The following is a 17,903-nucleotide window of genomic DNA, read 5'->3' as shown; positions in this document are numbered from 1 at the left end:
CTAGTTGCCTGTTTCTTGTAAGCTGTCTTAGATACATCAAATTTCAATCCTTTTGCTCTTTTATGGAAAGATGCTTTCTATGAAGGTAATAATTATGTTAGTCATTGCTACCCCGTTAGAAAATTGTGCAGTTCAATTCTCCAGTGTTCATTGCAGGCTGCCCTCAACCTCAAGTTAATTATTTCTGGAAATCTATTCTATTGAACCAGGATGGAAGAATTAAGATGTTTTTTATGCAGCTGGTGTGTTTTGGAATGGAGAAATTGCCTTCTTATGTGCGTCATGCTCTTACATGTACTTCTTTTGTAACCTCATATCTCTGATGGATTATAGGAGTCCCCATTGCATCGTCTTGTAATTTAATTGTTCTCCTCTCCGTTGTCTGGATGTTCATGTACCTATAATTACTCTATGGATTCAATGCTATGCTGATAAATGGTTATTGTGACAGATTGAGAATGAACAAGTTTTGAAAATAACAATGACATATTTATCTGCACTGCAATTGCATGCATGTAGATGTACTTCCTCATTGGAGTCAATGGTATATCCATAAAAGAACAATATGCTATGGATACTAAATTGTAATCCTGCAACCTTTTATAGACTAGGAATGACCACCATATTAATGACATCTATGTATCTGCATTGCATTGACACAAAATAGTTACAAGGGGGGTGAGCCTAAAATTAGTTGACTTGTAACTCTGTGCGCCATATTTAAGGCCATGTGGAAAGAAAAAGACATTGCTTCATTGACTATATGGGAATCACCCTGTCATTTGTCACAGGTAGCATCACAGGACTCCCTATGTTAGGTTCATACTGCTAAGGCTCTGTGTTCTTCCTTGTAATGTATTAGAGTAATGAATATGGAGTTAGCATTTGAAAATATTGAGAAGAATGCAATCAAGCATAGAGTGCTGTATATATTTGGCAAGCAGGGGATTGAATACAAATAAACCTTGGTCTGAGCTACTTGTTGGTCAAAAGAATTCACAACCCTACAGATTTTATATGAATACTTTCAGGCAGAAGTGCTGTTAAATCACAGTAGAGAACATATTGGCACAACAGGGATGGAAATAATGGGAGTAGAAGGAACAAGTGAAACTGTTGCAAGTTAACAGTTCCAATTGAAAAAGGCAACTTAAGCAACTATAAATCTGGACATATTTATGTTATCATCAGACTAAATGTTTTTCTAATTGTTGTTCTTTACTTGCAGGGAATTGAGATAACAACACCTTTGCACTGGCCTTGCAACAGAGGTTTTACATTTTCATGCTGGGCCAGGGTAGAGAGCTTTCCAGGAAATAATGAAGTTATGGGTTTATTTAGCTTCCTCACTGAAACTGGAAAAGGATGTACAGCGCTGCTTGATGAGGAGAAACTCATAATAGAGGTGATTTATTTTTAGTTTGTATGAGTTAGTTATGCAAACAGCTGATTATGAATCTTTGTAATCTTGTAAGAAAAAATGTTTTAGATGTTTTTTTGCAGTTCGTATAATAAACTTGAAACATTCTACTGAATGGTACAACTCTTCAAACATCTCTCATCATTGTTCATTGATTAATGATATGCAATGTTCTTGTTTCTGCTGAACCTTTGGTAAGTGCTTAGATTGGTAGAATTTTTAAACCTTTATTAAGCATGGTATCTCTAAAGACCTTATATGGAGCCATTTACATATATAAAGTACCTTATCTGATCACAAGTTTGGCAGAATTATATTGTTCTTTAATGTAATAAATAGTAAGGTGCAACTTGAAAGCCCAATTCAATGGTTTGATGTAAAGAATGCCCATTTCACTTGTTATGCCCATCATAGGTTAGCTATCTCTCTGGTTCGGAAGAACCTTCTATTGACTGTTTGTAATCAAGGGCATTTTTCTACAGAACACAATTTTTTTGTATCCATTCAGTTTTCTACTCCCTTGTGGAGAATTGAGTTATATGTTAGGAGAAGCAGAGAGAAAACCCTATGATTTATGGTACTCGTTATGCTCACTTTACCAAGGGTGCAGATTCTCTACAAGGGAAAATTGTATCCATTCAGTTTTCTAATTCCTTGTGGAGAATTGAATTTTATGTTAGTAGATGCAGAGAAAGAAAACCCTATATGATTCATGGGACTTGCTTTGTTCACTTTGTGATAGGGTGCAAATTCTCCACAAGTACATGACTAGAAAATATTTTTAAAAAATGTATGTTTTGGGGTGAAAGGTTTGTATTGCTGCAAAATGGCACAATGTTCCGAATTGGCATGAAAATATGGTAATCCATGGTTACTTGGCTTCATTTTTGCTGCTGTGGATTAGGGTTTTACACTTTAGATTTATCCCCTAGTTAGAATATTTTGTTATTCCATGTAGCTTTTAGCTTGTAGGATTCCTTTTTTTGAAGTGTTGGAACTGATTTTTGACTACTACTTTCTATCATTACTAGGTGTGCTTTTGAGACTCATTGAGCCTCTCCTTGATCTATTTTGATGATTAGTTGAAAATTAATTTAATACTTCTTTTTCTTTCTTTATTCTTTTGAACCTATTTTAGGCATGGGGGCACTAGAGATATGATATAGAGGCATCTTTGCATAGAAGCTATCTAGCCAGATACAGAAAATTGTCAGCCATAATAAGAATGTTTTATGCAATAAATAATAAGATACACCTTGTATACCCAATTTATAAGTTGATTCAAAACCTTTCTACTTCAGCGGTCACAGACATCATAGGTTTGGTATCCCTTTGGCTGGCAAGTTTGTTTCATGACTGTTGGACAACAATTTAAGAAAATATTCCACAGAAGATAGAAAAAATGTATCCTTTCAGTCTTCTAATTACATGTGGATAATTGCATGTTATGCTAGCAGAAGGATGGAAAGAAAGACCTCAGGATTTTTACTTTTTGTATCTCAATATGGAGGCTGATAATGGATGGAATAATAAATAGTTTGGAAAGGGAAGATAAAAGCGTAGCTCTACCAGTTTGCCTTGATATGATTTTGTGGGCTAGGGGCTTGATTCACGACTGCAGGATAAATAAAAGCACTGCATTATAATTGTGTTGTAGCTAGCTAGGTTTGAAATGTAAAAATATTTCTAGAGTTGTTTTTGATTGTCATTGTATGCTATACAAATTGTGTGAGAATTAACCATTATATAATGGAATTTGCAAGGATTTGCTGTACAATATAATACTTCTACCCAAGAATGTAACTCTATCTTCATACCTTCATCTTGTTTTGTATTTAAGGCCCTTGATTCACATCGCAGGATAAATAAAAGCATGCATTAAAAGCGTGTTGAGGTAAGCAATGGTTTAGATGTGAGAAGATAAGGACAAGATATTTTGAAAAGCTAAGTTCCCGGTTCAGGTTTGGGTTCAAAGATTTGGTCAAAATTTTTTTGTGGTTGGGTTCATCCATACAAAACTATATAAAAATAAAAAATCTATACATATTTGCAGCAGTAATCAAGTTCAAAATATTAGTCAAACTCGAATGTCATGATATATATTAAACTTTTAAGTTTAAAAATGATAATGTCAAGTGTCTACAATCAGCGACCGTTGATCAAATATCATATGGATCATTGCAAATATCATCATTATCATTCATATTAGATGATCTATGTTGGGATAAATTAGAAGAACCACAAATAGTGCCACGGGCACTACCCCTAGCATCCACACTAGCACTCTCAAGTTTGCTAGGTGGCTCACAGTCATCATCAACATGAAGTACAGCAAAGTGGGCAGTGGAAGCGTTCCAAGTGTATACCTTTGTACTTGATATCTCACTTCTTTGTAGCCAATTTGCTTGTGCATAAGGAGCCAGAAGTTTGAATGCAAAAACACCAAGTCCTCAGCCGTTTTTGGTTGCAGTCTATTGTTCTTTATTGAGTGGATGGAGTATGTGCTCCAATTCCTCTCAAATGCAAATGAACTTTCAACCTATTAAGACAAAATTAGAGAGTTAAAAATTTTAAAACTTAAATCATAAAATGAAAATATAAAGAAACTTAAAAGATACAAGATTTTTTTTTTATAAAACTTGCTATAAAATTTTGATGACAAGAGGTTTCATCATGGAAGTACTACCAACTATGAGCATCAACCATGTATTTGTTTTGAAGAGCATCAAGACCACAAGCATTGGAGCTGCGAGCATGAAAAACCAAGGTTCTCAGCCCTCACTGCATCCTGCATGTCATGATCAGCAAAAGAGGCTATGAAGTGTTGGCTTGTATCCTTGAGGAGCTTCAAGATCTCTATATAGGGCAACTATTGTCGGATGAGAAAGGAGCTGAGGACTATAATATTTGAGACTCAATGCAAAGGCAGAAGATGCAACAGAGTGGTCATTTTGTTCCTTCTCTCTACAATACTTTGTTGTAGTTCTTTGAAGAATTTTTCTTCATGATCTTGCACTTTTGCATCTATGATGACTTTCATCTTCTCAATGATTAAGTCAATGCCATCATAAACTTCACACAGATATGGCCTATCCATTTCGCTATAATAGATCATGCTCAATATGGGCTCAGTGAAACTAAGGAGATACTCAACATGTGTGATGAACCCTTGCTGGTTCAACACTTCAACCTGCTGTAATTTGTAGATCTTCTTTGTAATTTTGATTATTAAGATGGTCTTTCAGAAATAGACAGAAGTTGCAGAAGGGGGTTTCTTAATTTGCAACACATATTGAAATAATACATGAAATTAATCAATTGAAACAATAAACTGGAGAATTCAGAAGCATACCCGTAGGTCCTTAACCAATTTATTGAATTAAAAGAATTCAATTAACAACTTACAAAGTTCTTATTTTTATTTTGAAACAATTCATAGTAAGACACCCAAACAGTGGAAGATGGTGCCAATAAATGAGCAAGTTGTGAGTTTGGGAAAAAGAAGCCTCCAAACCACAGAAGAATTAACAACAAACAGTGAATAGGAAACCTACAACAAATCTGCCTTGTAAGTATTCAAATCCGCCCCAATTTAATTCGATTTGACTTCTGAATGAAGCCAACCAAGCTGCAACAATTCGATTGATCTTTCACAATCTCAAAGCTACTGAATTTTGAAGAATGCACGCTCTCCAAAACAGGTCCAAACCCTAGCCGCCATAGCCAAGTGCTCAAAAGAAATGTCAAATACTCAATATCAATGAATGAGGTTTAATTTCCATCTTGGCTGCCTAAATACCCAAAAAGTACGATTTTTGGCAATTAGGGATTTAAAAATTATAACTTGCTTTTAGGGTTCCCAACTTAACCCTAAAAGCAACACCTAGCTTAGGAGATATTAAATTTTCACTTAAATAAATTTAAGTGATGCACTTTGTGATTTTATATTAATATTTCATTAAAATATTAATTGCCTGTGGAACCACTTAAAAATTCATCTCTCTCCTTATTGCTTGGAAACTGAATCTGTCAGAAGCGGGGGCCATAGTTCGCCATGCCAATGAAAATAGGACCATGTCTATTTTTAGCAGTTTTTCCCTAAAAATTATATGATTGATATGTTAAACAGTTAAATAAAGGGGGGTGCATTTAATTTGTTGTAGTTACTTGTTTATGTTAAACAGTAACCAAGTAAAGTGACTCTTCATTTTAAAAAGTCACGAAAGGGTGCATTTAATTTGTTACTTGTTTATGTTAAACAATAACCAAGTAAAGTGACTATTCATTGTAAAAATTACGATCTTTTATAAAAGGTTATCATCTAACTTAAGGGTTACATCCCTTCATAAAAAGCATGATAAAATATATATATTGAAAATTTGAATGTAAAAAAGGGGAGGGAACGGAGAGAATATATGAATGATGTGTGTGAAAACAATCACGTATGTAGTGTGAAGAAGTATAGAAGAGAGTGGGGTCTAAATCAGCAGGCAATTCACACATGTACGTAATATCAAATACAGGCCACGCCGTCCCTAGGTTATATCTGGCATAATTTAGCATAGGTAGACATAATAATCGTATCAAGATTTAAAAGGTAAAACTGCTATCAGAATTATAAGATACAGTCAAATTGTTATCAGATTTAATAGGTATAAATGCTTAGGATCGAGGACTAATTAATCATAGTGTTAAGTAATAGGAATTGCTCTGAAGTGATTCAATTGTATTTCGTTAACACTAACAGATTGGTTTAATTGGGAAAAGATGTGCTTAATACGTATGCTGGATATATGAAGTTTGATAATGATATTATGCAGAATTTAATAATAATATTTATGTAGACTACAATACGTATGACAGTCATTTAATTTCCTTATTGTGGCAGACCAGATCTAACACCTGTCAGGTTTGTCTGCTCTTACAACAAAATTATAATAACTAATGTTTTTTAGGCAATGGTGGTGTTAATAATCTATATAATAAGTTTTATATATATATATATATATATCAGAATAAGGAATAATATAAATATTGTAAATATAGATATTGATAATAATAAATATTAATATAATAATTATAGTTAATATTAATATAATCAAAAGTCATTATTAGTAGATTAATAAATATTTATTAAATCACCAAAAACAAAGTATTTATTAATTGATTGATAACAATGAGTATTTATTAATTAAAAATGCGTAAATGATTTATAAAGCAAAAATAGGATTAATCATTTAGAATGGTGAGATAGCTAGTACTTGATGGATTAAAGAAAAGGTAGAACATCCTAGGTTGGATTCGTGTTAAGATAGTTTTGTCTCTTAATCGATGTAGTTAAGTATATTGGAAATCAATTAATTACGGTTACAACTGTCTTGAACCAAGTTGGGGACATTACAAATGGTATCAGAGCTATGATCTTGCCATCCTGAAGGGTAAGATTGAATCAACGAATTATTCTAGTCAATGAACAGAGGCGAGTACCATGACCGACAAGCAACGAAGGTTCTATCTTGTAAGATGAATTTAAAATATATTATTATCAGCCAAATAGATATTGAATGGGTATGACTTCAGAGTAATTCAAATTAAAATAGTGGAATTGTCTCATTGATAACAGTATAATCTTAAAGAAATTTAGACTTCACATTCACCACTAGTGTGGGAGAGAGACAGAACAATGAGGTCAGCAGAAACTAGGCCTCTGTCAGGTAGCCCACCCACTGCAGTTGACAAAGGGCTTCTGGCAGGGGGGCCAAGGGGGTGTGTACCGTCCTTGGGCCTGATAAGCGCTACGGGCGTCTCATTGTGTCTAAATCTCTTCTCTCTCATTAATGGCGAATAGGGAGTTAAGCATAGTCCATTTAATACTTGAGGAAAGTATCCAAACATGTGCTATCTATCCTCTTTGTCGATATGGCTAATCAGACTCATTACATTTATTCCAATTGAAATTCTTAATAATATAAGTTACTACCAAGATAATGAATAAAACAATTGCATATCCAAACCCAGTGAGATAAATGAGGAATTAGGCAACAGGGATAGCAGGAACTAGGCCTCTGTCAGGTAGCCTACCCACTGCAGTTGACAAAGGGCTTCTGGCAGGAGGGCCAAGGGGGTGTGTACCATCCTTGGGCCTGATAAGCGCTACGGGCATCCTAAGGTAGCTTATCCCTTTTATCCCACTAGGAATTAAATATGGAATTGACTTATTGATAACAAATAAACTCAAATTAATGTAGACTTCAACTAGGAATTCTAGGGCAAATTGAGTAAAGTCCCAATAGGGGACATCACAAACTAGATTGGATGTTTATATTTTTGCATTAGGCAAGTGTTGATTTGTATTTCTACTCATAACAAGAAAGAAATTTCACAATGTGTGTATTCACGTGTATACTCTGTGTTTGCATATATGTATGCTTCGTGTTTTCCATGTGTATGCTCTGTGCCTTCCATGTGTATACTTTGTGTTTCCTTTGTATATGCTCTGTGTTGTTTTAACTCATGTCGGTAGATGACTTAGCTGAGAAAATTAAAATGAACATTTGCTTGAGGACAAGCAAATTTGGGAAGGGCGGACTGTCATAACCCCTCTTTTGACATTGGATTATTGTGATTAGCTAAATACGATAATTAAAACATTTATTAATTAACATTGAATAAGATTGGAAAATCGTCTCATTTATGAGACTTCACGATTTTCCTCTAAAGTAAGAGGGTTGTCATAAACCCACATCCTGGTGATGTAATTAATAATAGATTTTGTGATTCTTCATCATAATAATAAATTATCATTTATTATATAATTAATAATTGATGTTAATAATATTAATAGCAATATTAATCATTCATTGATATAAAAATAATATTAATATTATTATTTATTAATTTGTTATTTACGATTATCTATTACTTACATAAAACATAATTTATTTATAATCTTAAATTAACATATTTATTAATAATCTTAAATTAACATAATATTATTATAAATTGATTATAAACAATCAGCCTACAGTATATTATAGACTCAGATATTCCCGAGTACAGAATACAGACACATCTTGATGAAGGTATATTTTACAGCTTAAGAGGAGACCATTTTGAATATCGAGTAATGCTAAGGAATCATATTGGCATAGAATACAGCTACGTTAGGAGTGAATGATATCCATCGACCAGAACAGAACAGAACTGTTATTAAGATTCAGGCAAAACCAATAATGATATCTAATATTAATACTAATTGATTCAGACAGAACAAACATAGAGAACACAATGATTATAATCAGAGTTGATAAGTTATTTCAATGCAGAAAGCTTCGATTCTGATGTGGCATATGGTAATTATATAAGGCTTCGACTTGTTCAAGGTTCAGATATTATTCAAATAAAGAATCAAACACCAGAGAGAAGGTAATCGTATATGCAAGGGGTGCGCTAAAAATTATATGATTGATATGTTAAACAGTTAAATAAAGGGGGGTGCATTTAATTTGTTGTAGTTACTTGTTTATGTTAAACAGTGACCAAGTAAAGTGACTCTTCATTTTAAAAAATCACGAAAGGGTGCATTTAATTTGTTACTTGTTTATGTTAAACAATAACCAAGTAAAGTGACTATTCATTGTAAAAATTACGATCTTTTATAAAAGGTTATCATCTAACTTAAGGGTTACATCCCTTCATAAAAAGCATGATAAAATATATATATTGAAAATTTGAATGTAAAAAAGGGGAGGGAACGGAGAGAATATATGAATGATGTGTGTGAAAACAATCACGTATGTAGTGTGAAGAAGTATCGAAGAGAGTGGGGTCTAAATCAGCAGGCAATTCACACATGTACGTAATATCAAATACAGGCCACGCCGTCCCTAGGTTATATCTGGCATAATTTAGCATAGGTAGACATAATAATCGTATCAAGATTTAAAAGGTAAAACTGCTATCAGAATTATAAGATACAGTCAAATTGTTATCAGATTTAATAGGTATAAATGCTTAGGATCGAGGACTAATTAATCATAGTGTTAAGTAATAGGAATTGCTCTGAAGTGATTCAATTGTATTTCGTTAACACTAACCGATTGGTTTAATTGGGAAAAGATGTGCTTAATACGTATGCTGGATATATGAAGTTTGATAATGATATTATGCAGAATTTAATAATAATATTTATGTAGACTACAATACGTATGACAGTCATTTAATTTCCTTATTGTGGCAGACCAGATCTAACACCTGTCAGGTTTGTCTGCTCTTACAACAAAATTATAATAACTAATGTTTTTTAGGCAATGGTGGTGTTAATAATCTATATAATAAGTTATATATATATATATATATATATATATATATATCAGAATAAGGAATAATATAAATATTGTAAATATAGATATTGATAATAATAAATATTAATATAATAATTATAGTTAATATTAATATAATCAAAAGTCATTATTAGTAGATTAATAAATATTTATTAAATCACCAAAAACAAAGTATTTATTAATTGATTGATAACAATGAGTATTTATTAATTAAAAATGCATAAATGATTTATAAAGCAAAAATAGGATTAATCATTTAGAATGGTGAGATAGCTAGTACTTGATGGATTAAAGAAAAGGTAGAACATCCTAGGTTGGATTCGTGTTAAGATAGTTTTGTCTCTTAATCGATGTAGTTAAGTATATTGGAAATCAATTAATTACGGTTACAACTGTCTTGAACCAAGTTGGGGACATTACACCATAGTAACGTGGCTTGAGTTTCTCTGAGCCCTTCTTCCTAAGAGAGGATTGTCTATAGGGCTGTAGCATCAAATACACCATATCCCCAATCTCAAAAGATCGCTCAACCCTCCTTTGATCAGTATATTGCTTTTGCTGATTCTGAGCCTTCTGAATATTATCACGAAGTGGTATCATAATATCCTGGTTCTCATGTAGCAGATTCCCAACACTTGGTACTCTGCAATCGCTCATCAATAAATCTAGAAAACTAGGAGCATCCTATCCATACAAAGCTCTTAAGCTAGGCGTTGCTTTTAGGGCTAAGTTGGGAACCCTAAAAGCAAGTTATAATTTTTAAATCCCTAATTGCCAAAAATCGTACTTTTTGGGTATTTAGGCAGCCAAGATGGAAATTAAACCTCATTCATTGATATTGAACATTTGACATTTCTTCTAAGCACTTGGCTATGGCGGCTAGGGTTTGGACTTTTTTTGGAGAGCGTGCATTCTTCAAAATTCATTAGCTTTGAGATTGTGAAAGATCAATCGAATTGTTGCAGCTTGGTTGGCTTCATTCAGAAGTCAAATTGAATTAAATTGGGGCAGATTTGGCTTCTTACAGGGCAGATTTGTTGTAGGTTTCCTATTTACTGTTTGTTGTTAATTCTTGTGTGGTTTAGAGTCTTCTTTTCCCAAACTCACAACTTGCTCATTTATTGGCGCCATCTTCCACTGTTCGGATGTCTTAGTATTAAATAAGAGCAGATTTGAATTGTTTCAGAATAAAAATCAGAACTTTGTAAGTTGCTGATTGAATTCTTTTAATTCAATAAATTGGCTAAGGACCTATGGGTATGCTTCTAAATTCTCCAGTTTATTGTTTCAGTTGATTAATTTCATGTATTATTTCAATATGTGTTGCAAATTAAGAAACCCCCTTTTGCAACTTCTGTCTATTTCTGAAAGACCATCTTAATAATCAAAACTACAAAGAAGATCTTCAACAAAAAGAATGACCAGCCTTCTCTCTGAGATGTTAGTTACCATAACGGAAAGTTTCTAAAATTCACTAATATAAGATTCCAAGCTGCCCATTTGTTTCAGCTGAGCTAAATCCTTGAAATACAACTCTGGATCTCTTTTATCAAAACGCTCAACCAATTTGTCAGTGAATTCTTGGTATGTAGTAATAAGGTCATGATGCAAAGTCACCATCCCATGGTGCCACCAATCATCGGCTACCCCATCCAAATGCAAAGCTGCAAACTTAATAGCATCTTCTTTTGACATAGGATGTAGGTTCAGGAAGGTATCCAACTTGCTAATCCAAGCTCTGGCTGTAACACTATCACTGCCATCAAAACTAGAAAGTCTGAGCTTGTTGATTGCATATTTGAGATCATTAGTTTTGTTCCAAGGTTTCCTGTCATTCCAATTCCACTTCTTGTTGTGTTCCCTCTTTTGACTCATAAAACTGTCAAAGTTAAGATGTTCCTTAACTCTTGGTGGTAAAGCATCCCATTCATCATGAAGTGTGGTCACGTTAACCGTAAAGGCCACCTCATCTTCCTCCTCAGCCACGTCCTCTTCTTTAGGTTCATTTCTAACAAAGGTTGGGCGTGTAGGCCTATCATAGGTGTGTGTGGGAGTCAGTCTTGCCCTTGGGCGACCAGCAACACTATCATTTTCCTCTTGGTTCTGATTATGCCCCCTTGGCACAGTGATTTGTTGTATGGCTATAGTCAACTGCTGCAACACATTGGGAACCTGTCGCTGCCCTGTTATAAAACCCCTCATAATAACTCTGACATCTTGGTCCTCATTGTTCACAGGCTCTTTGCGTGGCTCACCATCATTCCTATCCCCCATAATTTCCAAGGGTATTTCTTCAGTTTGATCAGGATCACCCTGTAAATCAGGTCTCCTGCGTGTGTAATACTTGTGAGGCCCAGTTTGTTGTTGATGCATAAAAATAATTCTAACCCTCGAGGAAGGTAGGATTAAAACTCTGATACCACTATGATGAACCCTTGCTGGTTCAACTCTTCAACCTGCTGTAATTTGTAGATCTTTTTAATTTTGATTATTAAGATGGTCTTTTAGAAATAGACAGAAGTTGCAGAAGGGGGTTTCTTAATTTGCAACACATATTGAAATAATACATGAAATTAACCAACTGAAACAATAAACTGGAGAATTTAGAAGCATACTCGTAGGTCCTTATCCAATTTATTGAATTAAAAGAATTCAATCAGCAACTTACAAAGTTCTTATTTTTATTTTGAAACAATTCAGATCTGCTCTTATTTAATACTAAGACACCCAAACAGTGGAAGATGGTGCTAATAAATGAGCAAGTTGTGAGTTTGGGAAAAATAAGCCTCCAAACCATAGAAGAATTAACAACAAACAGTAAATAGGAAACCTACAACAAATCTGCCTTGTAAGAAGCCAAATCTGCCCCAATTTAATTCAATTTGACTTCTGAATGAAGCCAACCAAGCTGCAACAATTCGATTGATCTTTCACAATCTCAAAGCTTCTGAATTCTGAAGAATGCATGCTCTCCAAAACAGGTCCAAACCCTAGCCGCCATAGCCAAGTGCTAAGAAGAAGTGTCAAATGCTCAATATCAATGAATGAGGTTTAATTTCCATCTTGGCTGCCTAAATACCCAAAAAGTATGGTTTTTGGCAATTAGGGATTTAAAAATTAGAACTTGCTTTTAGGGTTCCCAACTTAACCCTAAAAGCAACGCCTAGCTTAGGAGATATCAAATTTTCACTTAAATAAATTTAAGTGATGCACTTTGTGATTCTATATTAATATTTCATTAAAATATTAATTGCTTGTGGAACCACTTAAAAATTCATATCTCTCTCATTATTGCTCGAAAACGCAATCTGTCAGAAGCTGGGGCCACAATTCGCCATGCCAATGAAAATAGGACCATGCCTATTTTTAACAGTTTTTCCCTAAAAATTAGGATCTCCTCAAAAAATGTCAGAAACTGATGAAACGAAGAGCAGAACTGAACTCAATACCGAACTAGAACAAATAGACAGACCACTCCTCAAGATACTGTATTACTGACCCCCTTATCCATACCCTGTTAGCCTACAAGGGTCCAAAAATAGGCTAACTCCTCAAACCAATGTTCCTGACTAGGATGGGGACATTACAACATGATCCCACCAAATGCCATCTAGGGTCATTTGCTTAACCTTAATTGCCCTTGTAGTGTTAGATTGCCTCCATATGGACCAATTTGGGCAGATTACCATGTGAGAAAGTGCGTGACAAACCTTCACAAATCATCTTATCATAATTGTGTTGGAGGCAAAACGGGTTGCAACAACCTGTTTGAAAATCAAAATTAAAAAAAAAATTAAATTTGCAAAATAAATTTAATTTTTTTCTTTCAAAAAAAAACAATCTTTGTGAGTTCAAGTCAGTATACAGCCAACAATACTATGACAGTGAATAGAGGACAACATTAAAAGACCACATGGGGCCAACAATACACTAGATGCTATACAGTTCTAAACCTTACTACGAGTAACCCCAAACGTTTTGTTTTAGCTGTTCAAAATCACCAAAGATATACAAAAATGCAGGGTTGGGAGAACATAAAGATCAACAACTACCATTAGTGCTTAGAAGTTAACACTTTCACTGTATTGGTCTAATTTACCCTATCCAATAGGGGGATCAACAGATGACATGCTACTGTTGGAGCTCAGAATTTCTATGCCCATGCTGTCAATCTCATTAAGATGCACTCTTACTCTGTTTTGGTTATTCTTCTGTTTCCTTGCTTCTCTTTGGGGTTCATCCTCATTGTACCTATTAAGAAACTGCATTTGTTCTTGCAAGAAAGGTTTGTTTTCCTCTTTGTTGGATGACTGTTTTTGTCCATATAACACTTTTGAAGCATTCACAGTGACTATCACGTTTTCCAGCAATTTCATGAACTTGTGTCTTTATATTTTCTTTGTGACAGTGACCTGCACAACAATAGTCTATAGTGCGAGTCTTTTGAAAGGTCCAGTAAACTCCCTCCTAATCCCCTGAAACTTTTCCTTATTTCTTGAAATCCAAATATATCAAAGTATTTCATTTGTTAATACCAACTAAAATAAGTTACAACTTTTATCCAATTTATTAATATGTCCAAAGAGAATTTCTATCCAGATGATTTTACCTTTCCAACCTTTTAAATCAAAGCAAAAAATGTTCCATATTTTTTTTGTGAAGAAACAATAAAATATTATATGCTTAATCGTTTCTAGCTGTCTACATATGCTGCATCAATGTCAGTATGGCTCATTTTAGAAGGTAATCTTTGTAATATTAGCAGCCATTTGAAACATGTTTTTTTTGGTTCAGAGATATTACCTCAATGCCTGCTAAAAACATCTTGCCATTGCTTATTAGTTAAAGGAAGATTCCAACATTGGTTAGCATAATCAATAAAAAATTCATGAGTGCATAATGTTTTATATACAGTTCTACCATTGATTTTATGAAAGTTAGAACTATCAGACCGTCAAAACTGATTAAGACAATTGCTACATTGTAAGCCATCTTTAGGTAAATTAAGACTACTACAAGCATTCCTGAGAATGGTGTAGGTGCGCGAATTGGAGGCAGGGAGATAAAATTTGTAATGTTCCCACTTTGAAATATAATTTAGTAATAAATAATAATAAAATTAAAATACAAAAGAATAAAAATAAAAATTAAATTAAAATATAAAAGAATATAATTAAATATAATTTAAATTTGATGAAAGTTAATGAATGGTCAAAAGGCATGAAATGATAAGTTGTGACTACCCCAAATGTGAGGTTTAAAAGGGAGAAGAGTACTCATTTGAAGGGGGGACAATTTCGGAATCAGAAGCATAGATCTGATTTAAATAAGAAGTGCAGATCTGATTGTGAAAGGTTGTGTCCCTTTCAAAGGGCAGAAAAAATGAAGAGTTGCACGCTTTCAAAGGGTGCTAATGGTGAAAGGGATGTCTCTTGCCTAAGGGCATACATGATGAAGAGGTGTGACCTCTCCCTCGCATTGAGAGATATAAAGGAAAGGAATCATAAGCATCCAGTGACATCACTATCGATCAAATCAGATCACAACTGTTATTAAGTTACAGACAGTAACATCCTTGATCTTGGTGGTATGCATGGGGATGTGCTGAATATGTATGCTTAATATATGAAGCCTGATAATGTTCTTGTGCGGAATTTAATAGTAATATTAGTATAGACTGTAATATGTATGACAATCATACTTAATTTCACGTTGTTGAAACTAAGTAGCGTCGGTCAGATAAATGATTGAATGAGAGACTTCATTTATCTCTCATTCAATCATCTACCTTATTGATGAAATTACAAAACAAATGGTAGACTTTATGTTGATCAATCAGTTTGATTGAATAAACTTGTTATAATCATCTTTATATATATTTCATGATTTCAAGTATGGATTTGCATATATTGATACTTAAACAGCATGTACAAACTTTTCATTGATCGTGTTATGATCATATTACTTATGCCATGATCGTGTTCATATGTTTCAGATCAGATCGTATTAATATTGCATATCATAGTTATCGTGTATGATAACTATCACCGATTTTGGTTATCGATCTGCACTTATAATAAACCGATTGTTATCGGGTTAATCAATAATCATTAGCATCTGAAATGACACCGATTGGTATCTGATATAAACAAAGTTTGTTATTATTTGTTATGAAACGACGTCTACTTCATAGGATCAAGAAATGTCTTGATCGGACATATCAAGAGACATGCCCGGGCAAGGCATGCCTTGATCAAAGGTTATTTACATATATATATATGCCATTCGAGTGCTGTAGAAAGATATCGAAATCAATTAATGTTCTATACAGTGATCTGCAATACAAAGGAAATTACGATCAGTAACCAGCAATAAAATATTGAATATATCTTCAAGTAAATATAGAAAGAAAGACTTCTTAGAAAATAAAAGAGAGACAAAATCTATAATCTTTAGATTTTGAACATAAATTTGAATATCATTTACATGGTATCAGAGCCATGGTAGGAAGAACCTGAGGCATTCAAATTTGAGAAGTTCAAATCAAAGGTTATAAACATCACATTTCTCCATGGCCAATGATATCAGATTTGAGGATAGACTTGAAGGGGGAGATAATTTCTCAACATGGAAATTCAGAATAAAAATGTTCCTAAGAGAAAATAAAGTTGAATCTTTTATAAAAGATGAATCCAAAGAACCAGAGAATCACCCCGACAAATCGGCATGGATTGGGGGGAATGAAAAGGCTATGAAGATCATAGTCGATGGAGTTACTGCTTACCATATGTTCAAATCACTCGAAAGCACATTCGAAATAAACAATGCAAGTAGAACCTTGGCTCTAAAGAGGGAAATTAATCATATAAGTATGAATAAAGGAGAATCAATCAATGCATACTTTATGAGAATATCAGCACTAAGGGATGAATTGGCAACACTTGGATATGAGATCCAAAGCAAAGAGCTAACACTTATTGCTCTAGATGTTTCGCCTAGTACATGGGAATTATTTGTTCAAGGCATCAGTGCAAGGGCTAAATATCCAAACTTTGACCGGCTAAGATCAGATTGTCTTCAAGAAGAGTCAAGACTAAACAAGAAAGGGATCAAACAAAAGAACATAGATGAAGATATCCATGTCCTAAACGTGAACTCCCACAAGGAAAGCAAGAAGAAACACTTCAAGAAGAGGAAGAACTGCCATGAGAAAGGTTCATCTAAGAAAGATGTTTCCCATATTCAATGCTTTAGATGTGATCAATATGGGCACTATGCAGCAAGATGTCCAGATAGAATTAAACAAGCAGCTACATTTGCAAAAGTGAAAAAGAATAAGGAAGAGCATGATTCTGAGAAATATGTATTCTACTCTGCTCTCTCTAACCAAGTATCCAACAAATCTAACACCTGGATCATAGGCAGTGGGTCTTCAAGACACATTACAGGGTATAGAGAACTATTGGATTCCATGTTAGAAGAGATTGATGAAGAGGTAACTATTGGTGAAGACTCTGCACATCCAGTGAAAGGCATTGGTACCTGCACCATTAAGTTGAAGTCAGGCATGTCTTTTCAACTCACCGGTGTTCTTTTCGTTACAGGCATCAAGAGGAAACTAGTTTCTGTTTCTGCACTTGAAGATGATGGGTATAGCGTAACCTTCATGAATAGAAAAGTGTTGGCATGGCCAAAGAATTCTTCTATCAAGAAGGCTATAACCATAGGGCATAGGAAAGGCTATTTGTATGAGGTATGTATTGAACCTAACCTAGCTCTACTTCGTGAGATTGCAGATTCTAATGAAATTTGGCATAGAAGATTAGGACATTTAAGCTTTCGTGCTCTATCTTCAATGGAAAATTTATTCACTGGTTTACCTAAGTTAAAACAATACCATTTAGGTACATGTAAGGGGTGTGCCCTAGGCAAGAATACTAAGAGTTCCTTTCAGAATAATTCTAGTAAAACAAGCAATGTCTTAGAACTAGTTCACTTAGACCTATGTGGGCCCATGTCCGTACCTTCATTAGGAGGGTTTCTATATTATGTAATATTCATTGATGACTTCTCCAGGAAGACCTAGATCTACTTTCTTAAATGTAAAGAATCTAAAGAGATCCTCAAGAGATTTAATGAAT

The 17,903-nt window shown here is 34.0% G+C and overlaps 1 protein-coding gene across 7 annotated transcripts in view; it reads left to right on the top strand.

The window, feature by feature from the left end:
* LOC131047875 (BEACH domain-containing protein B) overlaps positions 1-17,903 on the top strand; it is a 273,465-nt gene that overhangs the window by 163,776 nt on the left and 91,786 nt on the right. For all 7 annotated transcript variants that reach the window (XM_057981681.2, XM_057981678.2, XM_057981679.2 and 4 more), the window contains one exon: positions 1,229-1,405. In XM_057981681.2, coding sequence (XP_057837664.2) covers positions 1,229-1,405 — 177 coding nt within the window. The remainder of the gene's footprint in view (positions 1-1,228; positions 1,406-17,903) is intronic.

The sequence above is a fragment of the Cryptomeria japonica genome, chromosome 3, assembly GCF_030272615.1.
Source record: "Cryptomeria japonica chromosome 3, Sugi_1.0, whole genome shotgun sequence".
In the NCBI taxonomy this organism is placed as follows: Eukaryota; Viridiplantae; Streptophyta; class Pinopsida; order Cupressales; family Cupressaceae; genus Cryptomeria; species Cryptomeria japonica.
This window is presented reverse-complemented; position numbering and strand designations above follow the sequence as displayed.